A 25938-nucleotide genomic window follows, 5' to 3' on the forward strand; every position below is an offset into this window, starting at 1 on the left:
CCAAAAAATTCACATACCTAGAAAAGAAAGATGGAGGATACGTTACCTTCGTGACAATAAAATGGGTAAGATCTTTGGCAAAGGTTATATTAGTAACGATTCGAATTTTCTTATTAACAAATGTTTTGTTTGGTTTGATGGTTTAAAGCATGATTTATTAAGTATTAGTCAATTATGTGATAAAGGATATAGAGTAATTTTAGTGATAAAAATGTTACAATAGAAAATGCATGTGATGGAAAAGTTCTGTTTGTAGGAAATGAGATAAAAATGTATTTAACTATTGATCTATTAGATTGTCCTATAGTAGAAATAAATGTTTATCTGCATTGCATGAAGATTCGTGGTGTTATGGCATAAGAAGGTTAGGTCATGCTAACATGCAGTTAATTTCAAATATTTCTGAGAAAATCCCTTGTTAGAGATCTTCCAAAATTAAAACTTTGAAAAAAAAAAGTTTGTGATGCTTGTCAAAAGGGTAAACAAACTAAGTCTTCTTTCAAACCTAAAGAAAATAGTTTCTACTTCTAGACCTTTGCAACTGTTACAGTATGGACCCTTTTTGGACCTACTAGATTGCAGTCTAAGTGGAAAACATTATGTGTTTGTTATAGTTGATGATTTTCGAGATTTTACTTGGGTTTTATTTTATCTCATTGAAGGATGAAGCTTTAAAATCTTTTATTAGCTTTTCAAAAAGAATTCAAAATGAAAAGGTTTTTATGATTTTCGAAATTAGAAGTGATCATGGAGGAGAATTTGAAAATGCTTCTTTTGAAATTTTTGTGAAGAAATGGAATTTCTATGATTTTCCTCTCCAAAAATACCTCAACAAAATGGTGCTTGTACGAAAGGAAAAAAATGATTTCTTTACAAGATTAGCTACCCAGCTTTAATGAATTGAGTTACCAAAAACTTGTGGCCGAAGCTAAATCACGTTATGTAATGAATCGGTTGTTTAATAAGACATGTTGTTAGATAAAAATTGCCTATAGCTTAAAATAAGGGAACTCCAGAGAGTTATTATTTCAAGAGTCTTGGTTACAAAATGTTTTATTTTTGAAAGAACAAAGGGAAACTTTGGGAAAGTTTTGAGTCAAAAAATGACATTAGCAATTCATATAGGGATTCTACATGTAGTAAAAGCATATAAGCTAAGTAAAAGAAACTCATGTACTTGAAGAGTCAATGAATGGTGTTTTTGCATGAAAACACATGTTGCCACTATAAAGTTTCTGCTAGGTGGATAGTCGAATTAGAAATACGTGTTGAAGACGTTAGTATAAAGAGTAGGATAGCAGTATCAAATTGAATTCTCAGAAGAGCCAAAAAACCTCCCTCAGAATGAGATTCCATCACATCCTCAGGTATCTCCTCTCCTAGGAGTTAATAATAGGTGATGTATCTCAAGGGATAAGAACTCGCTCTTCTTTAAATGCTTTAAATAATGTTGCTTTCGTGTCTCAAATTGAACCAAAGTCTTTTAAAGATGCTGAATCTGATGAGTTTTGGTTAATTGCTATGCAAGAAGAATTAAATCAATTTGAAAGAAATAATGTGCGGAAATTAGTCCCGCGTCCTAGTGATCATCCTGTTATAGGTACTAAATGGATATTTAGAAATAAAATGGATGAATCTGGTAATATTGTTAGAAATAAAGCTAGACTAGTTGCTCAAGGCTATAGTCAAGAAAAAGAAATAGATTATGAAGAAACATTTGCTCCTGTTGCTAAATTAGAATCTATTCGCATGCTGCTTGCATTTGCATCTCATAGGAATTTTACTTTATTTCAAATGGGTGTAAAAAGTGCTTTCTTAAATGGTTTCAAATGGAGGAAGTGTTTGTTGAACAACTTCCTGGGTTTGAAAGCTTTGATAATCCAAATCATGTTTTTTAAATTAAATAAAGCACTTTATGGTCTTAAACAAGCTCCTAGAGTTTGGTATGACCGCTTGAGTAAATTTTTGCTAGAAAATGGTTTTAAAATGGGACTTATTGATACTACTCTTTTTATCAAAATTAAAGATAATGATATTTTATTAGTGAAAATCTATATTAATGATATTATATTTGGTGCTACTAACTCTTCTCTTTGTGAAGAATTTTCTAAGTGTATGCATAGTGAGTTTGAAATGAGCATGATGGGAGAACTTAAATTCTTCCTTGGGCTTCAAATGAAACAACTTGAAGATGGAATCTTCATAAATCAAGAAAATTACACAAGGGATCTACTCAAAAGGTTTAAGTTCGATAATGCAAAAGTAGCAAATACCCCAATAAGTACCACTACAAAGCTTGATAAGGATGAAAAAGGTAAAAACGTAGATATTAAAGCTTATAGAGGTATGATCGGATCCGTGCTTTACTTAACTGCGAGTAGGCCTGATATTATGTTTAATGTATGCATGTGTGCTAGATTTCAATCATGTCCTAAAGAATCGCACTTGCATGCTGTAAAAAGAAATTTTAAATATTTGCTTGGTACAATTGATTTTGGCTTATGGTATCCTAAAAATACATCTTTAGATTTGATTGCATATTCTGATGCTGATTTTCCTGGTAGTCTAACTAATAGAAAAATTATTAGTGAAACATGTATTTTCTAGGTAGCTATTTAGTATCTTGGTATAGTAAAAAGAAAAATTCTATTGCATTATCTACCACTGAAGCTGAATATATTGCTGTTGCTAGTTGTTGTTCTCAAGTTTTATGGATGAAACAAACGTTGCGTGATTTTGGTTTAAATTTTGAACAAGTACCAATCTTTTGTGATAATACTAGTTCAATTAATTTAACTAAAAATCCCATTCAACATTCTAGAACAAAGCATATAGATATTAGATATCATTTTCTTCGAGAGCATGTGCAAAATAAAAATATTGTCATTAATTATGTTAATACTGAGAACCAGGTAGCAAATATTCTTACAAATGCATTAAATAAAGAAGCCTTTTGTAAAAATAGACTTGCACTTATTATTATTAGAATTTCCTAATTATGTTTGATAGGAGGAACATTATTCATATTTCTATGAATTTATGTGTTATAATTTATTGAGGGGGAGCATTATTTGTATGATTAAAGGGGAGAAAAATCATTTATATATCTTTTTGTTGATAAAGAAAAGGGGAGAAGTATTTTTGGTATTATGGTGATTTGTCATCATAAAAAAGGGGGAGATTGTTAGCTTTAGGGCTTCAATCAAACCAAGTATTTTGATGATAACAAACTCGATTTTTTGTACTAACATTTTCAGTGTTTCAGAGTCACTAGGGGACTTGCTTAAGAATAAGAAAGAGGAATCTCATGTAAATACCATGGAATAAGATTTGATCCTATTCATGGGGATTCCGTAAATATTCCATTCCAAAAAGAGAAAGTTCGAAACAAGTGAGATTTTTTTGGAGATTGGGTGCAGCTTTAGAAAGCATAGATTTAGAGACACAGTTTGAGGAGGCTTAAATAGTGGGTTATTGTTCAAACTCTTCGTTTCTCCAATAAAATTCTGTTTTGGAAGCTCCTCATCCTAAACATTGGTTAAGCTTGGGAAGCCAAACTCATGTTCCAAATGCACCTTTGCAGGTGGTGTTATTATCCTTGTCGTTTTAGTCATGTTGTAGAGCCCGGAAAGACGATTCCAATGCAATTTGAATCGCTCAAATCGAAGTTCAAACGAGAAAGTTATAAGCAAAAGAAGATTGGAGAGGAAATCCAAAGTGGCAGTGACATATGGCACCTTGCTGACGTGGCATCCGACATGGCGACTGACATGGCACAAAAACGATCTGTATTGATGATATGGCAGCTGACATGGCGGATGACGTGGCGCTCTAACTGGTCACTTTTTTGCTGACATGGCACATGATGTGGCAGTGGCTACCGTGGACAAATGAGATAATGACAAATGGTGGTCACCCAACTTCACGTGTGTGCGCCGCACGTGCCTACGGTTTCTTCACAGAATGTGGCGTGTGACTTAACATATTATAGAATTTGCCTCTAATGTTGCCTTTAGATCCTACACTGAACGCATGCGACCACAATATTATAGAATTTATTCTTAATGGACGCAATTTAACATATTTCATCAACGCAATCCAACATTGTTTAAGAACTTAGCACTATGATAATGTGCATTTATGTCCGTTATCACACCCCTAAATTTAAACAATGTGTCCTCAAGCATAAGCTAAAGATTCCTTTAGCAAGTCAATCGCAAAGTTCTTTTCCTAGATTTCTCAAGAATACTTCATTCGAATCCTATATACCAAAATTTTCTTAAGTCTTATTCAAGTCTCTTCTTAAAATATTTTTAAGACCTAGGGACTGCAAGTTTAATTTTCAAAAGGACTTTACTAAATTCTGGAACATCGCATGATTTATTTCAAAAAGAAAATTTTTTACCAGAGTGACAAATGATTTTATCCTTGCACAAAAATTTTCTTCATTGATATTTTTTTTTTTTGACCTTGCGCTGATCTAAGTGCCTTGCCTTCGTTTTGGCTTGCCCCCACGTGTGTCATGCGGACATCCAACTACGAGCAATGCACTCTTTCTCAAACTAAACTTATACGGTAGTGGAGTTGCGGTCATTTATTTATGCGTTGATCCTAGTAACTTACTTTCGTTTTGGCTTGCCCCCATATGTGTCATGCGGATATCCAACTGCAGATAAGTGTCTTTCACAACTTAACTCTTATCAACATGGGTTTCCCATTGTGTTGACAGTGGAGTTGTTATTCTCAAATATTTTTTTTTAGAGAAAGAAATAAATAGCAAGGTCGAAAACAAATACCCCATCCCCCAAATTTAAAATGCAGCAATGTCCTCATTGCTAAAAGATTAAAATAAGTCATGCAATGGTCATAGAATGCATTGTAAAGAGAGTTTGAAAGAAAGCTAGCAAACCCCTAATTTCGAGAAATATTTCATGAGGTGACTATCTTAAGACTAAGTTGACTCTAGTGTATACGAAAGAAATAGAAGCATATTTTTCATCATTGAAATCATACTTGGCAAAGAACAAAAATTCGATAAACTATTAAATTTATCTATGTCAAATTATTGCGATACTTAAAGAGGATGCGGTGATAAAACTTTGAAAATTAAAATGCGATGTGATAGCGCAAAATTTGAAATAAAGATAAGGAAGAGTACACCCCCAAATTTTGTACTGTCGCCCGCATTGTATTGACGCATCCATCTTTGCGGCGATCTTTGTGGATTGTAGTGATGGAGTTGGATCATTTGCTTCTTCATGTAATATCTTCACAATTTTGCGCCTTAATCGTTGTAAACAGACAAAAACTTGATACAGTATTTTATGAAGTGGAAATATGGATGATATGTGTTGATGGAATTGCATTGTGCACTCAAGTTTCCCTAGCGGAATTCAAGTGTAAATTTCCCTGAGTTTTCTGGTAAGTCCAGGGTCAAACACAGGGACTTATGAAAATAAATTGCGTTGGTAATACTGAAATCTCCATTCTGCTCTAAGTATGTTCCTGCTTCCGCAGGCGTCGGCCCTCTCTCTGTCTTTGGAGCTTCCAGCGCTCTCCCAAGCTTACCGGAACGATCTACCGGCACAACTTTCTCCCTCGCGTCTGCCTTAAAATGAAAGAAAACTATGGACAGAGGCATGAACTCGTGGAACAAAAGATTGTAAAAGTGGTGAACCCCTTTTCTAAAGAATGCACTTGGTATTTATAGAGTATCCATGGTGAAAGGCGACTTCTCTCTCCCAGTTGTACAGATGGGACAACTTTAATTCCTGATTGACGCGCCTAATGATTGTTACCGATAAAGCTGAATGTACTTTGTGACCGTTATCGACATCAACTTAATTTGGATTTGACCGTCATTAGCTTTCTGTCCCATCGCTCTTAATTGGCCTTTCACCCAGATGCGCTCACCATGTTGCGCTGACCAAGTTGCGGTGATCCTTCTCGGGCGAATGTTTACGAGCACGATCAACGCAAAGCCTTGCGATGAAGTTGCGCTCAACCACTGAATTCCTATGATCGCAATCTTTGCATTGCGTTAACGCATATTCTGCAAAAACATACAAAAATCAATAGTTCTAATGTGCTGAACGCATGCGACAGCAATATTATAGAATTTATGCTTAATGGATGCAATTTAACATATTTCATCAACGCAATCTAACATTGTTTAAGAACTTAGCACTATGATAATGTGCATTTCTGCCCATTATCACGCACGCTACTCGATCGTATAGACTATCATGCTCATCGCATAGTCAATATCTACACGATCGCATGGTATGCATTCCTCGAAGCACGCTGCACGATCGCATGGGCTTTCATGCTCATCGCATAGTCCAAAGTTACGGGATCGTTGTTACACAACTATTTATACTCGACGCTCATTGCTCGACAATCAGAAGATTTGCTACATGATCAAGCTACAAGGCTTCAAGACGAGTGGTTCAAGACTCGGTTCACTTGTTCCGAACCGGTGGACTCAACTTTTGTAACAGTTTAGTCTTTTCTTTTCTGGTTTTGAGATTTACTATCCCGATCCATCAACTTAATTAAATATGCATGTGATGTATGTTTATTATATATGCCATAATGTTTGTCATATAGTTTTAAAACCCACCATAGGTTATGCATTTATTTTCATGCATCATTTTACATTATAAGTGTTATATATTATTATGCATGATTTAAATTACATAAAGCATGCTCATGCATCTTATAATATAAGAGTTATAATATATGTATGCATACATTATAGCATATTCATGCATCATTTATATTATAAATGTTATAATATAAGGTTGTATGTGTGTATGGAGTGTATGAGTTTAATTCATTACTTTTTTATATAAAAGTTATATATAGTAATGAATGAACATTGCATGAAGCATGACACTACCTTATGTTAATTTATAAATGTTATAAATAACTTATGTATATCTAGCTAGCAATGTTACTTGGTTTTAATTATTTCATCTCTTATAAGAGTTCTGATTAATGAAATTAGAATTAAAATCAATAATAAAGAGTTGCATGCAAACCTTAGGCTTTAATCATTTTTTAAAAGTGTTTTAAATTTTGATTGAGATAGACCTAAGATCACATTTCTAATAAGATTAGAAATCTAAGTTTAATCTTTTAAATTGGTTCAATAGGATTAAATTGATTCTTAATAAAAGATTAAATATGTAACAAATGTATCTATAAGGGACTTTTGGCTAAGGCTAGTTCTGGTTAGGCTAGGGTACTTAAGTCGATGAAAACGTCACACCCCTACCTAGGAACCTACCTGGAAAGATGAATTAGATAGATTTGTTACATGCATGAAAATTTGATAAAAGTCTATTAAAGAGTTTAATAAGACTTGAATCAAAGTTGTTTAATCATAAAAAAAAAAAAAAAAAAAAAAAAAAAAAAAAAAGTGTTGTTTTTTAGCAAATTAAACAATCATTACTAATCAATAGTACGATTTTCTAAGGTAATGAACCTAGGTAGAACATTCAGTGGGAGTAAATGGGGTATACGAACTTCACTTTAACTCTACACGCTTCTCCTACAATTCACCGTGGAATCTATCCTCGGCCTCAAGGCACTATGGGTGTCCCCTACAGTGGCATTTGGGTAGGTGAATACTAGGATGAATGAGAGAATGTTCATAGTAAGTGAAAGCATGACGTTGATAACATATCCCTCAGTTCTCTCATTAGGTTTGGTAAATTTTTGTGCATTCCTCGAGGCATTGTGTGGTGTCTTCCTAAAGGATGGCAATTTTGCACAACTCTTATTTGATCTCCAGAAGTGGAAAGGGTTGTTTTATATCTTTGTCCTAATCGACTTTTTCCCTAAAGTTGCTCATTAGGGCGGGACTCTAAACCTAAAATTAGGGTTACAGTTACAAATTTTGGATCGAACAATGGTGACCATAATTCAGTTACAAGGAGTTATTTCTCAATGGTTGAGATTGTCTCATTTTAGTGAATGGGTACTTGATCACCCTATGGTGCTTTTGTCCTATATCATTGAGATCATTTGCAAAATAGATGACCTAGGGTAACTAGACTATTTTGTTAAAACTTGATTGGTTTCTTAAAGTGTTTAATGCAAGTAGACTTAATTAAGTTTGTTCATTTTTCTTAGTAATTTAAATATGGCTACCGGCCTATTTACTTACTGCCGATAAGTTAACTGGCAAAAATTACGCTAGTTTAGAAAACCCATAAACACGAATTGATCATCGGTGATCTCCGCTTTGTCTTGGAAGTGTCCTCCTATTCACCTCCTACTGCTACTCGAAACATTCGAAAAGTGTATGAGTGATGGACACGAGTGAACGAGAAGGCCGGGCGTACATTGGCCAGCCTTAACGAAGTTTGGCCAAGAAGCATGAGCCCATGGTCACTGCACGCGAGATCATGGAGTCCCTGTGGGGATGTTCGAACAAATGTCCATGCAGCTCAGGCACGACATTCTTAAGTACATCTTTAACTCACGGATGAAAGAATGGTCATCTATTTCAGAACATGTTCTCAATATGATGACCCACTTCAATGGCTGAGATGAACATGTCTAGCATCGATAAGGCTAGCCAGGTTAGCATTATTTTGGAATCCTTACCAGATAGCTTCCTTCATTTCGTTAATAATGTTGTTCTAAACAGGATTGACTACAACCTTACAACTCTACTCAACAAGTTGCAGACTTTCCAATCTTTACTGAAAAGCAAGGAGAAGAAGGGTGATGCAAATGTTGCTTCATCATCTAAAAAGTTCCATAAAGGTTCAACCTTTGAAACTAAGTCTGCACCTTCTTCTTCCGGGACGAAAAAGTGGAAGAAGAAGAAAAGTGGTAAGGGGAAGGCGTCTGCTAACCCACAACCTGTTGCTCCAAGGGGTAGGCAACCAATGAGGGTTGACAAAGGAAAATATTTCCGCTGCAACCAATATGAGAATTGGAAGAGGAACGTCTCCAGATATTTGACAGAAAAGAAGAAGGCCAAACAAGGTAAATGTGATTTGCCTGTTTTGGAGACTTGTTTAGTGGAGAATGATGATTATGCCTGGATTATTGACTCTAGGGCTACTAACCATGTTTGTTCTTTATTTCAGGGAATTAGTTCTTGGAGGCAGCTTGGTGCTGGTGAGATGACGATGCGAGTTGGAACCGGGCACGTCGTCTCAGCTGTGGCAGTGGGAGGTCTCTAGTTAACTTTACAGAACAAATTTCTCATTTTGAATTATGTATTTGTAGTTCCCGATTTAAAGAGTAACTTAGTGTCTGTAAAGTGTCTGCTTGAATGTAAATATTAACTATTTTTCTCTTATAATAAAGTGTTTATTACTAAGAATGGAGTAGATATTTGTTCTGAACTACTGGAAAATAATCTGTATGTGCTAAAGCCGTTAGCAACAAATGCCCTCCATAATATAGAGATGTTTAAAACTGTCATAACTCAAAATAAACGACTTAAAATTTCTCCTAAGGAAAATGCCCAATTTTGCACCTAAGATTAAGATACATTAATCTCAATAGGATTGAGAGGTTGGTGAATAATGGACTTCTAAGTGAGTTAGAAGAAAATTCTTTACCCGTGTGTGAGTCATGCCTTGAAGGCAAAATGACTAAAAAACCTTTTATTGAAAAAGGTCATAGAGCCAAAGAGCCTCTAAAGCTAGTGCATTCGGACCCCTGTGGTTCAATGAATGTAAGAGCTAGGGGAGGTTATGAATATTTCATCACTTTCATTGATGATATTCTAGATATTGGTATGTTTATTTAATGCAACATAAGTCTGAGTCTTTTGAAAAATTCAAAAATTCAAGGCTGAAGTTGAAAACGCATTAAATAGAACGATTGAAACACTTTGATCTGATTGAGGTGGAGAGTTTATGGATTCATCTTTCCAAAACTATTTGATAGAACATGGAATAGTTTTCCTACTCTCAGCACCTTGTACACCTCAGCAGAATGGTGTATCAGAGAGAAGAAATCGAACCCTGTTGGACATGGTTCGGTCTATGATGAGTTACGCTTGGGTTATTTTAGGTGAACCCATAAATTAACTCAATCAATAAAATTTTCATTTATTTTAACTCCACTCAAACCACATAGGTCGAGTTAGATTGATCGATTTTTTCAGGTTATCGAATTTTTTTAACTCTCCTATTCTAAAGTAGTTTTTCTTTTTATTATTATTATTTTAAATAATCATATAAGAATTGTGAGAATAACCGACTCAGCCATGCCTATATATAGGCTCATTCTCCAAACCGCTTATATTAAATTCCAAAAAAGAATTAAAAAATATTATCACCTCTTTTCCCATTGTCTCTATTCTCCCCTCACCTCTTCACCCTCTGTTATTTTTAAAGTGAAAAAAAATTAAAAGAACTATTATAATTGGTAATAAATAAAAATATTTTACTAAAAATCTATTTATGTCGGAAAAAAAATTGCAGGTCATAGTCTGAAAATTGGAAGTAAAAAACGAGTTTGCTTATGACTTAGTGAGAGAGAGAAGGAAATGAAAAGAGAGAAAACTAGTTTTTTAAAATTATTTGTCTAATTTAAATTATCAAACTTTTAAAATTACTTGAGAGACTTTATAAACACATCCTAAAAAATCTAATAAAAAAATATATTTTGAAAATGAGAGACCAAACACATATATTCTCAAAACTCAAATATTGAAAAATAATTTTTCTATTAAAATTTAATTTCTTATTATTAATATTATTTTTCTAATTTGAAATATAAAAAATTATTTCAAACATTATAAAATTACTTCAAAAATCTTATAAACCCATCCTAAAAAACTTGAAAAATAAAAATATATGTTTTTTTAAAAAAATTTATAGACCAAACATACATATTTCTCGAAACTCAAAGACTAATAAAAATAAAATTTTTCATTAGGTTTAAATTTCTTATTATTAATATTAATCTCTACATTTCACTCATTTACTATTTTATTAAGTAGTAAGGGTGTTCAAAAAATCCTATGATCTGAAAAAACCGATCAACTCAATCGAAACCGTGCGTTTTGGATTGGATTATCAAATTATTTGGGTTCGGTTGGGTTTAAATAAATAAAAATTTTATGGGTTGGGTTGATTCATGGGTTCACCTAATATAACTAAAACCAATCCGAACTAACCTGAATTTATTATTAACTTTAAAATATTTTTTTTTGTTACTTATAACACAATTACTTATACATATATTTATTTTAATTTTATTTAATTCCAATATTTTTTGAATAATATATTCCTCAATAACTTTTAAAAATGGTTTCTTTGCACTTTAGAAAGGACAAAATTTTGACTATATAAATTGAAATTAAGTTGTTAATCTTAATTCAATATATGAAAATAATTAAATTAAATTTTTACATATTTATGTTTTGCTTCTTTTGAGAACAAAATTTTAAATAAATGACCTGATTAACTCAAACCAACCTAACCCAAATATTTCATGATTGAGTTGGGTTGTGTTCAATTTTTAATAAGGGTTATTTGGGTTGAAGAAATTTACAAATCGAACAATTGAGTTGGGTCTAAAAAGTTTTTCAATCCAACCCAACCCAATTCATGAACACCCTTATTGATAGTCTGGATTTTTGTTAATATTAAATAATCAGTAACAATGCCAAATCAAGGTGTGTATAATTTAAACTAAAAGATTGACAATACATATGTACAAACATATATTGTGAAGCTATTTTATGAAATTACTGACATGACATTATTATTTCAATTAATATTCCAAAATTTTCACACTTCAATAATTCTCATTGCATTCAATATCCAATAATTGAGAGATTCTACTAAATTCCACGTGTATAAAATAAAATACACCTCAATTCATGTCATATTGAGTTGCAAAATCGGACTTTCTTACCAAATATTCAAATTCGAAATAAAATATTATCATTTAATATAACAACCGAAACGGCGACGTTTCATCCACCGCTTTCATTTTCCCGCCAACATATAGTTTATGATTATTTGAATTCAGACAGCGCCGAACACAGAGCTACAGAAGCTGCCACGTGTCACATCCGAACCAAAATCAAATTCATTCATCCCCTTTTTTAAAAACTCCAAACTCTTCGCTCCATCTCCATCTTCATCTCCTTCCAATTCAAGAAAACAAAACCCTAGAAATCCGCTGAATGAATCAAATCAAACACTGCAGAATCTTAGTTCTTCTTCCAAGCTCATTGCGTGATTGAACATCTTTTTGTTTTTAAGATCTTCAAGATCTCCAGTTTGTCCATCTATGGCGAAAGTCATGAAGCCTTCTTCGCGCTACAGTTCCTACGATGTCCGATCTTCTACTTCCTCCCATTTCTCCGACCCTTCTTCTTCCTGTGAGTTCAATCTCAAGTCTCCACTGCCAGCTAATTCGTCTTCTTCGCGTGCTCTTGTTAAAACCAAGCCTTCTGATCTAGCTAGGGCTAAGGCTAAGCCGTCGGATCAGAATTTGACGGCGATGGTGAAGAAATTCATGGAGAAGCGATCTGGTTCGAAGCCGAAGACGGTGAAGCAGGCGGCTGGATTGGTGATTCCGTCGGATTTGATTGCGGAGGATTTGAAGAAGACGGCGAGGAAAGGGACGAACTTCGGTGGTCTCCATAAGAAGTTGTTTGGGAAGGGAACGGTGGAGAAGAAGGAGGTGAAGGAAGTCAAGGCGTTGACGGAGGTGAAAGGGAACACGAGGACATTGGCAATGGTGCTGAGGAGTGAAAGAGAGCTTTTGAGTTTGAATAAGGAGCAGGAGTTGGAGATCACTGAGCTCAAATTAATTCTGGAGGAGAAGTACAGAGAGGTGAGGAATGAGGATACATTTCTTAATTTTACTTTACCTTTTACTTTCAGTTCTAAATTATGTAGCAAATTTGAATAGATGGTAAACTTAATGCACTTGTGTTAAATTTTCATTTTTTTCCCTGTTAGATTTATGACTAGTTAGGATAAGGAATATGAATATTATTGTACTTGAATGTTTTTGGTCATGTTTGATGTTCTTTAGCTGAATATGGCATTCTCATTATTAAGTTCGGTCATTTTTCAATTATGTTTGATTTTGTGTCGAGGTTTGAATGTTCTTTGAATAGATTTCAGTACTTATATAGTTGGATTTTGTCGTTTGTTTAGATTAAAAAATAAAAAAATTATGATTAGTGGATGATATGACTGTAATTTTCCACATATAGTTTGTTAACACAACATTGGTACTTATTCTTGTTGCTATCAGATTGAGAAGTTGAAAGACTTGTGTTTGAAGCAAAGAGAAGAAATAAAGTCATTGAAGAATGCAATATTGTTCCCAGATGTTATGAACTCTCAGCTTCAAAATATGCTTGAAAAGCAGGACTCAGAGTTGAAGCAAGCCAAACAAATAATCCCCACTCTACAAAAGCAGGTCACCACTCTCACTGGCCAGCTTCATTCCCTCGCCGAGGACCTTGCTGAGGTATGAATCAATGTAGTGTTCTTTACAATGATACATATATGAATCCTTGAGAAGCATAAGAAGAAAGACCTGAAACGTAGGAAACCTCTGATTGGCCGATCACCGAGAGGCTTTGTTGAGTTGAACCTAATGCTTTTAACAACTGGATGACTCAACTTAGCTCTAGAACTTGAAATCTTTCATTTCTTTGATATGAACCATGAAAGTAATACTGCTTAGAACACAGCCTTGAATGAAATTTAGACTTTCCTTTATATGTTTGTTGTACCGAATAGCTGTTATTGGATGAGTTTTCGTTCGAATAGCTGTTATTGGATGAGTTTTCGTTGCTTTCTCCTTGGTGATTGATTTATCTCTTATCACAACTGACATTTTATTTTGAGCAGGTGAAGGCTGATAAATATTCAGGAAAGTCTTGGTTACAAGGTAGTATTTCTCCTCACACACCAACATATGATCAGGAGGATGCTTCTAACTCATTGGTAAGCACAAAAGCTATCCTTTGATCTTCATGTCCATAATTGTAACGTTGCTACGTACCACTCCTCTTGGCTTGCCCTGCTTGCTCAAATGAGAAAAACTTGAGATTATGGTTAAATTACTACTGAAAATTCAGTTCAGGAAGATAACAAGTAGGGACATAGTCTATTTATCTCCTAGATGTATAATTACTCATCCAAACTTCATGTCATTCAGGAGTTCAGTGCCTGTGATCCAACATCCCCTGGCAGTCCAGATGACTTTTTGCTGAAGGATGTAAATCCCTGTCTAACACCCTATTATGCAACTAAATCCAAGGTATAACTTTTTATTTCTGCTGTTAGTTCCTCACATCTCAAGATTGTTCATTCAGCAAACTGATCAACTGAACTCATTCCTACAGGAGTTTGAGGCAATGGGATATGATTCTCCTCGAGACGAAATTCTATCCCATAACAGAATGGAATTTGGTTTTAAATCTTGTTCCAGGAAGTTGTCCAAAAGTTCTGATTGCAGACAGAATTCCGACAAAGCAAACACTACAAAGACAGCCCGACGATCTGATGAGGCCAAATACATGTATGGAAAGCCAATGCATAAATTTTAGTGAACCTCATTTTTTTTTTCAAGCTTGGGTTAATATTCTTGTTCCATCTGCATACCTTCTTGTACTTTGTCACCCACTGTCACTGTATGAACCGTAGTTCATATTGCATCTGATCCAACAACTGAGGCTGTAATGCGAACCGTTGTTCTTTGTTCCTTGGTTGAGAATGGTCCATTTGAGCTTTAGGGGAAGTAATACCATTGTATACATGCTACATTTGGAAAGCTCATCAATAATAGTAAATGGTCCTATTCTTTGAGAATTGTTGCCACTGTGCGTTGCGTTTCACTCCTATGCTCCATTTACTTCCCTGCAATCGTAATTAGGAATGGAAATGAATAATTGTGGAACTCATTCTCTCACCATTGATGATGTTTATCAAACTTTACATTAGAACTACGCCCCATTCTTTGACTATGATTCTTTGATTATATGAATTTACACCATGTTTTTTTGTTCACTTTAATAAAATAAGAGCAATCCATATATATGTTAAAAGGCAAGTGTCACGAGATAGATTTTGACAATTTTTGCCCTCAACCTGTATGTGTATGGCCTAAGGATACTCTTCTCAATTTAACCTTCTCTTTTTCCAAAATGGTTCTTCAAGTAGGTTAATTTGCAAAACATAACACTCTTATAAATGTCACTTTGGTCATGACTCTCGCATCATACTGCTCACAATATCCATGGACCTCCAATGCATGAGTAGAAATGTTGCTAAGTATGATTCTCAATGCATCACGAACAATAAGTAAAGTAGTAGAGTAAAACTAGCCAATGTATAAGAGAACTCACGTCTAACCTTTTTCATTTACAATATGAATAAGGAATAATTACAAACTAGTGGCGCTTGAGATGACATGCCTGATTCTACAAAATTGATGTTGGAGTCCTCCATGAAGACTCCATCTTGATGGATTATAGCATGATCCCGACAAAGAATGTCTTCAAAGAAACAATCTTCTCTATGAACGAGAAAATTGCTCCCCACAAAGGAATAGAATGATTCCTCCCAAAAGAAAGGAAATGGATTGCCTTGGACAATCTCCAAGGTATTTCTTTTATAGGTGAGGGTTAGGATGTGGTTCGAGAGAATTTTGGGAGTTGACTGGTGGGGTTTGACAAGCACCCATGTTCCTATAATTTAAGAGCCCACCCACCAAACAACTACCCATGTTATCGGATAACCACTCACTACTTTAAATAACAATCAACATATCGGGCGACTACTGAACTCTCCACTAGTTTAGGTAATCGCCCACATTCTGGAAAACTGTCCACTCACCACTAAGAGATATGTGAGTGGGGGTATCATATATAAAGAGTTGTATAAAGCAGGACTGCGAAATAATTAATCTTTCTTTGTAAATTCGTTAATTGATGAGATTAATATTTCACAGATGATCATTTGGGACTCCATCTTAATGTTGAGTGAATAGGAACTTATCTATATGAGGTCTCTTTCTTTGATTTACATGGGTAAAAGTAGCCCGAGATGTTGACTTAATAAGCTTACAATTTTGGGGACTTGATTGAATGAGGAGCTGAGAACATAACTTCACAAGGTAGAATACGACTTTTCGCATAGGGTAAGTAGATGAGTAGTTCCCTTAAATACTGATTTTGAGACTTGAACCAAGACTCCACCCTCTCACTAGCTCAAGAAAGACTTAGTTTATGGTTAGATCATAAACAAATTGTTAATTAGAGGAATCGGTCGTACTTAAGAAAAATAGGTAATTACAAGTTTAAAATATACATTTGACCCGGCTGTAATTACAAATAACTCATGAAGGATTGATTTGCTTATATTGATTATATCCATGAACATAACTTGTCATTCAATGCATAAGAGTTTAAGAGTCTATAATGGTTTTTCTTGTAGTTAATGAATGAAGGTTAATAAATTAAGGAGTTTAATTAATTAATCTTAGATCATTGGAGCTCATAGTTTGTTGGTCCATAAAATTCCCTTACTAGCTCACCACAAACCAACAAGAATCAAATAAATCTTAAACCATAAACCCTAGATAATGAGAAAAATAATTATATTCAATACATTAATTTGATTCTCATTCAAATTAATGTTTTGGACACAATTAATACATATTTTATTATAAAATTTGTTTGAATTATAACTTTATAATATGAAGAATTAATTTATTTGAATGAGATTCAAATAAATAAATTTAAATAAAATTCTAATTAAATAGACAATGAGAGAATTAATTAAATAAACACATTTTTTATTGTCTATAAAATACATTTTTTTGATAGTTATTATTTCTTTTGGTTCTATCATTACACGTATGATTTCCATAATCAAATAATTCTAAATAAACAAAAAAAAAATACAAACATAAAATACTTTAATACATATAGGTATCATAAAGTTGATAATATTTTTACAAAAAGATTGACTAATAATAATTGGTAATGGGTCTACAAGAATCTATAGCTAATTAAGTGCAATAAGTACATTACAACCAAAGTTTTGCCACTAACCCTATAAAAAAATCTTATAAACATATGTTAATGGATTCTTACAAAACCTAGTAAGAAAAAAATAATAATAAAATAAAATTAGAGTTCAATTCTACACATCATTTTAGATCTACAAGTCTTGACAGTTTATTATTTCTACATACCCTATCATTACACATGATTTCCATCATCAACTAATCTTATTTTGACACAAAATCGATATAAACATAAATAAGAACTTTCATATATAATGTTATAAGAACTTTCATATATAATGATAAAGTTGTTAACATTTTTTACAAATAAACTAAATACAAGAAAACTATCGAATGTCCCCAAAAGGATAAATAAAATGAAACTACTACAAAACTTGGTAAAATTTTTACAAACTAAATACAAGTGTTGATACAAATAACGACATTATAATAAATTTTACCACAAATTCAACATCAATCGTAGCTTCGTCACTTAAATAGATTCGTGCAAGACCTAGTAAAAATATAATATTTAACCTTCATGTAAGTCCAACCTATTGGGTTTTATGTCCTAAAAACTCGCAGTTTGTAAAATGATAAACATTTTCTATTATACTTGTTATTGATCTCATAAATTGTATGAAAGTCTAAATTCAATAAACTAAGACCCATGACTATTGTATGAGTACTTGAATTTGATGTGGAGACATAAGAGTGGATCGGGTTCGAGTAAATAGTCAAAATGTTCTATGGTACATGAATGAGGTTGGGTACCTTATTCTGGTAACACTATTGGATGTGGTTTACTCTGTAATTATTACAAAGAGTTGTAAAGTGCTACATACGATGTGATCCTAATTTGTACATGTTATGACATGAGGAGTGGGGGCGTCCTATGCAATGAGTTTGCATAAGATCCGGACCAAGAAATAAATCACTCTTACTTTATAATGTTGTTAACTATTTAAGACTGACTATTTTACCAAGATGACCTAGGTAACTCGATCTTAATCCTGAGTTAACTATGAACTCCTGTTTATTCGGGATTACCCTTAGATTTGCATAGTTGTAAGACCGGATAAATAGCTAGGGACATAGGGTGCAAGACAGAGTTCACACCTACCCGATTTAGGGATAAGATGTCAGACCCCCTCTCTTGTCTTAACCCAAGACTTAGAAGAGAGCATGAAGACATACTAGTACCATTCTAAGACAATATTTTAATTTAACATTTCCCCTCTTATCTAATAAGAGCCTTAACATGTTTACAATAACCATCTAAATTTCATACATGTAGCTAAATTTTCCTATACTTTTCTATTACATGATCCGAGCCGTGCCTTGAAAAATTACCAAGTCCTGGTGTTTTGGTGGTTGTAGACTCTTCTCTAAATGCTCCGCTTTTTCCTATATTTCCCGCCGGTCGTCAACGACTATCTTTTCCCGTCGACCGAAGTCGACTATATTTTCCCGCCAAGTACCACTTTTAAGTATGCTAACTATGTATTTCAGGTATAATCTTAGTTTCCATAGTAATTACACAGACAATATCATGGCATGTAACATAACATTATAATCATGCATCTTGTACATACCTATGCATTTATTCATATAGCAATGCATAAATCTTAATAACCACTCACCGTAAGCAAGATTTTCTACTGAAACTACTTTGAGAGTATCTTCTTAAGATTTCCTCCATATCAATGAAAATTCCTCAATTAATACTTATTATATCAATAAATAATGCTAAAGTAGCCAAAATACCTTATATATTAAAAGTACCAGCTTACCCTACTCAAAACTCAGCCAAAATCTCAAAATCAGCCCCTTTAGAGGTTATTTTAACCGTGTGAGTGCAAGGAGTCTGACAGGCAGCTGGGGCGTTCGGCCATGTGCAGAGAATGTGTGTGTTGCATCGCACGGTGGGCCGCAGCGTTGGGCTGGCGTGCGTGGTCGACGCTGTGGTGTGAGGCGCGCTGCTTTGCAATGGATGGATGCAACATTGGTTAGGCGCAAGGCGTGCGCTGCGTGATGGATGCGTTGGCTGGCTGGGCGTATGCGTCTGTACTAGCTTCAAAGTTTCATCAACGCAACTTCAGCTCCTTCGGACCCTAATTATTTTGGCAGCCTCAATACTCAAACTCAATATTCTAAATAAGCTTTCGACACTGAGATTTTGGTGATGGCATGAATGAATTGTTCTATTTTTACCATAATTTGCCAGCCAAATTTCTTATTTTGCATGCACCTTCCTCCTTACCTCCTGCTTAGAGTGATAAGACTATTTTTGCATGTAACCTCCTTCTTTCATCTTCTACTTAGAGTGATAGAACTACTTTGTATGACCTCCTTCCGCCACCTCATTCACTTAATATTTAAGGATGTTTATTTAAATAATTTGGTATGCTTATGGACGTATCCCTTGAATATTGCCATATCCTCTTGGGGTTCTTTTCCCATCGATCAACCTTCCTTTTGTCCATGCGCCCATACATTTATTAACTAATTCATAGAGTGGCTATAACCATCGCATGACATCGACGCATAGCCTTTTCCATGGACTAATGCCTTCGGCCAACGACGCATACTTCCTTTGCCGCAAACCCCTTTGCTGCACGCCTTGGTTTGCATCGATGCCTAAGCGCTTGGCCGCATTGAATTACCATGGCCGCATCATAGATGTATGCCATCGATGCATGGGCATGTGGCATAGGCGCTAGCCATCGCTCGTAGAGCTCGCTCGACCACATGGGCGCTCGACAGGGCGTTGGATGCACGGCCGCTCGGCAGTGCGCTTCGACGCATAGGCTTGATGCATGGCCGCTCGGCAGGGCGTTTCGACGCATAGGCTGAGTGCTTGGGCTCGACGCATGGACAAGGGTGCTTGACATGGCCGCTCAACGCATGCCTCCAGCGCATGCTTTGCCTGCGTCCTTGCCTACCCCTGCGTTCGCATGCCTTGTGCATGTCCTTGCTTTAGCTGCTCGTGCGTGCAAGCCCACAGCCACTGCCCACACTTTCTTGCATCCAAAGATTAGTGCAGTATAAAGCCAGCCTCCCTCACACTCTTAGGCCTTGCATTCAATGTGCTTAGGCCCTCCATATGCTTTGGCCGTATTCCCAAACACTTGCCACCTTTTGATCCTTTTTATTTTTACATAACTTAGTACTAATGCTTTCACCATTTCATCTTGCCCCAATACATACTCCTTTTAGTAATATTTCTTTATTACTTAGGATTTTTCCTTCTCCAAACAACCTTCCACCTTAGATTTAGTGTTAGGGTCTTACATAGGAGAAAGATTGTTCTCTCAAGTACTGAATCTAAGTCTTGAACAAAGGGCCCCACCCTCTTACTGAGTTGAGAGAGTTTGGTTTGGTGATTGGATCACATAGGGACTTGAGGAATAAGACGTAATCTTGGGGGTAAAACAGATATTTGGCCCAACCGTTATTACGAACAACCTGTGAAAGGTCGACTTGCTGATTATGGTTAAATCATGTGGACATAATATATCTACAGTGAGGGGAGTGCAACTATAGGCTTTAGTGGAATGACCCATTAGTTAACAAATGGAGATTAATCTGGTCTAATGAGTTTAACCAATTAATCTCGGATCGTTGGAGCCCATTATCTGTAAGTCCGCGAGGTTCTTCCTACTAGCTCATAACGGACTAGCTCTAGAATAGCGTGATAAGTTAATTTGAAACGTTCAAATTAGAATTAAGAGAATTAGTAATTATATGAGATATAATTATGTTTAATTTTAAAATTAAACGGTATAGGAGAATTTATATATTTAAATATGATTTAAATATATAAAGATGGATATGTGTTAAAATTAATTTAATATTTGATATTAAATTAATTAAGTTTTATTTAATAATTAATTTATGAAATTAATTAATTTTTCATTTTTTAAAATCAAAATAAATTTATTAAATCAAATTTTATTTTTTAGATAAAATTGAAAAAGAAAACAAAAAACACATTTAAATGGAAAAATGGATTTTTCCATTATCTATCACTTAACTAGCTCACTCATGAAGCAACCATTTGGCCTTGTCTTCTCTAAGCATGAGCTGTAACTCATGCAACTCTTCTCTCTGCATGTTGATCTGCAATATAATGAGAAGATTAGAGTGAAAGTCGGGCATGCAATCAAAAGGTTTTTTTAGAGAAAAACTGGTTTGAAGAAAGGTTCTTCAACCTTGTTGTAGCAGTGCTTTTCTCCTTTCATCCCTTGATTTAAGCTTGTTTTGAGTCACACAACTCAATCTAGAGCACCAAGAGAATAGTGGGGAAGATCTTGAGGTGGTCTACAACAAGATATAGAGAAGATTGTAGCTGGAGATGGAGCTTTGAAGAAGTTCTTCAAGAGGTATGTCTTGAAACCCATTTTTCTACAGAATCATGCTTTATATTATGCCAAAATTAGTGAATTTGAATGCTTGAATGATCCTTGTTCTTCCACTACGATTGATACAATCCTACACAACCGTCCTTCTCATACGTCATTCCTAGAACAAAAGTTAAACACTCGCTCAGTCTACTAGTGCGAACAATTATTGACATATATTGACACCTAAAAATAATTTATACATTAGTTCAATGCAATAGCACCCAAACACACAAAACAAATGTCCAACTAGTACTTAGATATTAGAGAGTAGATAACAATTTGTATGAATCAAATTATACAATTTATCTACTTACCCCGACATTGGAGAAGAAGTGAATTCCTTCTTGTGTAGCTGTGTTCCCAACTCCCTAATCAGACGAATCCTAAAAATGGTAGGCTTATTGAGTCGGTGATCTGGCCACTCTCACCCATCCAAATCAAAGGACCGCCTTCATAGGTAGGAGTTCACAACTCACTCAGGATTCAGGTCATGTTGTTCATGGTCATCCTGGTAAAATATAAATCTCTATTATGAATTGCGTTATATAATGAGACTAGACATTTCGTGGTCCGGTCTTATACAAACTCCTTTGTATAGAATACCCCGCTCACATGTCTCCACATGAGCGATCAAGATTAGATCATCTGTAGCACTTTACGACAATTGTAACATCTAAAAAAAAGGTTATACTCATAGTGTCACCAGGATAAGGTATCTAGTCTTATCCATCTACTAAAGACCATTTAGATTATCACTTAAACATGTATGTACAGATATACAGGTAGATCACTTAAACATGATCTACCTGTATATCTGTACATACATGTTTAAGCTACAAGATAACCTTGGATGTTAATTTATTGGTTTGTGGTTAATACAACTAAAAATTGAAATAAAACATCACATATTTTTAAATAAATAAAATGTTTGCAGATGTTTGTACATTACAATTACAAACTATAGGACCCTACAAGATTTAGGGCATCAACCCCAACATCATTCTCCTACGTTATTTTTAGAACAAATGTTAAGCACCATCAACATGACACTCCAATAAACTACACGCATGATTAACTAGTATAAATATGCTACTAATCAAACAAAATGGAAGTAGTCAATAGGAATCTTCAAAACTCAAATGAAATTTGAAATCCATAGGTTGAAATTTGTACCATACCTCTTGCAATGTTAAACAACTAATTGTACTCATATACCGTGTGTAACTTCGTCCCAACATTATTATTAACCTGAAATAAAGCAAAATTAGAGCCTCAAACTAAACTATTTACACCCACTTATGGAAAAATAAAGGTTCGTAGGAACAAAATAAGCCTAAATCCACATCTTAAAGATATAACAATAAATCCAACTTTAGACGGGAAATAAGCTAACATAATAGAGAATTGATAAAAAAAATCAATTTCCACTGTCATATAATAAGAAGGCGTACCTATCTAACAATTATGAAGTAAAGGAAATATACCTTGATTGTTAATTACTTTTAATTTCTTAAAAATTAGGTGCTACCTTAAAGAAAGAAAGAAAAAATGCTAATGCTTCATTTGAAGTTGTTAGGGAGTGAAGAAACTCAAGCCACCAACAATGGACAAAAGAAATTTTTTTGGAATAAAATCAAATTCTCAAACTAGAGGACAATAAGACTTGCCTTACTTGAATATCCCCCTTTCTGTCAAATGAAGGTCAAAAGGTAGAGGCAAAATCCTCATTGATTATATTTCCATTCAATGAAGGTCTAACCTGAATGCAGTCAACAAGTTAGTTGAATTAGAGCATGACTAACTTGTAATTTACCTTTTGTATATATTTCCAAGTTGATGACAACTATTAATCAAATTATACACATTTTAACAAAGCAAGAAAATCTTTAAAAACCACAAAATTGATATAAAGGGGTGCGCGATACAGTGTCCAGGTCGGGAGCTAAGGTGCCTATTGATAAAACTAGGATCAAAATGACAACACAATAGATAAATTACAATAGAACTTAAAGTTGACGTTATGGTAGGTTTTGTTTGCTATAATTTCTGATGTTCTATAAGGTAAGTTTTTGGTAATTTATGGATTTTTAACTTTTTATAAGAGAATGGAAAGGGAAACGATACATGAATACTTATTTCCTACAATAAGGAAAAAAATGTGAAATAATCCATGAGTAGTTGTTCAGACGATCCTAAAGAAACAAAGAACTGACATTCATTATACAGTGATCAATCAAAGAAGTTTTCATCTCTCAATTTCACTTTCCCTTTCAAACATGTAAAAAATAGAGAGATCAAAATCAGAGTAAACTAGGAATGAAGACTTACTTGATTTCTGATCGAATGAAAGATTGAAGAAGATGAAGAATAGGAGAGGTGATTAGCATACAATGGTCTAACACAAAACTCTGGCGACAGCGGAGCAAGACTTAGGTGGCAACTGCAACATAGACGCGGTCAGAGGCAGCGACGTGCATGATTAGAGACGGCGGCTTGGTGTTGTGCAGGGAGGTTAGATTAGAGAGAGGGAGGGTGGAGAACACCTAGCCTACTTAAGTTGGATGCTTGGACCCTCAATTGGACGCCTGGGTGTGCCTGTTGGATGCTTGGCCTTTGTTTCGTCCACGAGCCCAACTCTCATTTTCCTCTAAATTTATTTGGCAAAGATTACTTATCACCAAGTGGGTATGTGATTTCCTTTGTTCCAACATCCTATTTATGGGCCTCAAGGATCATTCTTGCCATTCCAATTCTTTCTCCAAGCATGAAACCTTGACACCAAGTGGTCTCATCATGCAAGAGCCAACACCTTTCTCCATGCATGCTGCCAACTCCACCCGCTGACGTCTATATTGAAGGAACTCTTAAACAAGAGAACCGTTGAGCGAAAGCAAGATCGTTCCAAATCCATTGTGAAAGAACAAAGCGTTTACAAACAAACTATAACAGTTATGCATCATCGAGTAAATTAAAACATGCTTTTAAGTTAAATAAACAGGGAATCGAGTGACATACCTTTGAAGAACTCTTCTTCGAGTATTCCCTCGATCAATACCAGTCATGCGTCCAAGCAAACTCGATCAAATGCACGAACGCAATAAACAACCAGTGTCAATCATGAACTATCAGATCCTCGAACACAATCGAGTAAGACTCGATCCTCGACCCTCGATCAAGCAAACTCGACACCACCACTCGGTTGCCTTGGTATTCTCAGTGTGAGAATCCAGGAGGTGTGGGCTCTATATGTATTTAGTAGAGGGAAAGAAGAATTGAACGATCGAGTAAGTGGGAGAATGGCTATGTTTATCGTATAGACTGGGTACTCGATCGTTTAGTATTGAGAAACTGTCGTCTAGCAAACTTGATCATTGATGCACAATCGTTCACTCTCTCAATGGCTATCGTATAGCTCTTTTCTTTTTACCTGATCAAATGTGATGCGTTAATGAAAAATGAAAACCTTTTCACTTTTATCCATCAATTATCAAAACGGATAAAAACTTCCCACTTGCAACGATTAAAGGAGAAAATAATACCTACCAAACAATTATCTTATAATTGGTTTATTATAAATAAATATAATAACTAATTTATCATATTATATTTATAACATATAGTTTTAATATCACATCATATGTAATATTTAAACCATAGTTCTTTTTCTCCTTTATTGCATTTAATATAAATCATATTTATATTAATTCCTTCAATTAATGTATCTAATACATCAAACAATTATATATCATTATAATTGATATCAAAATTTAATTATTCATTACATATAAATCAAATTTCCCTCTTGTTAATTTTTGAAACACTTCAAACTAACCCGAAAAAACTGTTTCTCACTTGAATCCATTGAGCTACCGAGGGGACCTTATGGACCTGGTAGCTTAGAAGCATCAACGATAGGTGAATAACTTGGATTAAAATCTTTAATCATGATATCAACATCCGTTAAACTGTCAGGCCATTCCACTAAAGACCGAGCAGCTGCAACTCTTCGCAACTACAGACACTATTTTTTGTGCCTATTTGCATATAAACCAACACACACAGTCCATGACCCTTCACAAATCGCTCGTTAAGTAACAGCTTTGGAAGCCAATTATCGGTATTTTTGTCCCTGTAGTTACATCTAACTCTTTAAGTACACTGATTCCTCTAATGAACAATTACATCATAGTCCCCACCATGAGTGAACACTTCTCGGGCCAGTGAGAAAGTGTGACGCTACACTTGTTCAAACCTGTGGAATCAGCCCTTTAAGGGAATAATTTATCTACTTACCCCTATTTCAGGGGAAAGAGTGAATTCTGATTGGGGAGGCTGGGGGGAAGGAGTGAATTAATGTCCTTGTGTAGCTGAGTTCCCAGCTCCCCAATCAGATGAATCCCCAAAGTGGTAGGTTTTAGTCGGCGATCTGGCCACTCGCACCTATGCAAATCAAAGGACCGCTCTCATAAGTAGGAGTTCCCAACTTACTCAGGATTAAGGTCATGTT

General features: G+C 34.8%; 1 protein-coding gene across 1 annotated transcript; it reads left to right on the forward strand.

Moving 5' to 3' along the window:
• The first annotated feature begins 12090 nt into the window (after positions 1-12090).
• On the forward strand, positions 12091-14818 carry LOC120083373. Its single transcript, XM_039039106.1, has 5 exons — positions 12091-12828; positions 13258-13476; positions 13863-13958; positions 14173-14274; positions 14360-14818. Exons 1-5 carry the CDS (start codon positions 12280-12282, stop codon positions 14561-14563), a joined length of 1170 nt encoding a protein of 389 aa, XP_038895034.1. The 5' UTR covers positions 12091-12279; the 3' UTR covers positions 14564-14818.
• Positions 14819-25938: the final 11120 nt, after the last annotated feature.

Source organism: Benincasa hispida, chromosome 8 (assembly GCF_009727055.1).
Source record: "Benincasa hispida cultivar B227 chromosome 8, ASM972705v1, whole genome shotgun sequence".
Lineage (NCBI taxonomy): Eukaryota > Viridiplantae > Streptophyta > Magnoliopsida > Cucurbitales > Cucurbitaceae > Benincasa > Benincasa hispida.

What these genes read in the sequence shown, in the direction of transcription:
- LOC120083373 (XM_039039106.1), top strand. Translation starts at nt 12,280, where the DNA reads ATGGCGAAAGTCATGAAGCCTTCTTCGCGCTACAGTTCCTACGATGTC. An exon ending in TGGAGGAGAAGTACAGAGAG is followed by an intron (nt 12,829 to 13,257) that starts GTGAGGAATGAG and finishes TGTTGCTATCAG; the next exon opens with ATTGAGAAGTTGAAAGACTT. An exon ending in AGGATGCTTCTAACTCATTG is followed by an intron (nt 13,959 to 14,172) that starts GTAAGCACAAAA and finishes CATGTCATTCAG; the next exon opens with GAGTTCAGTGCCTGTGATCC.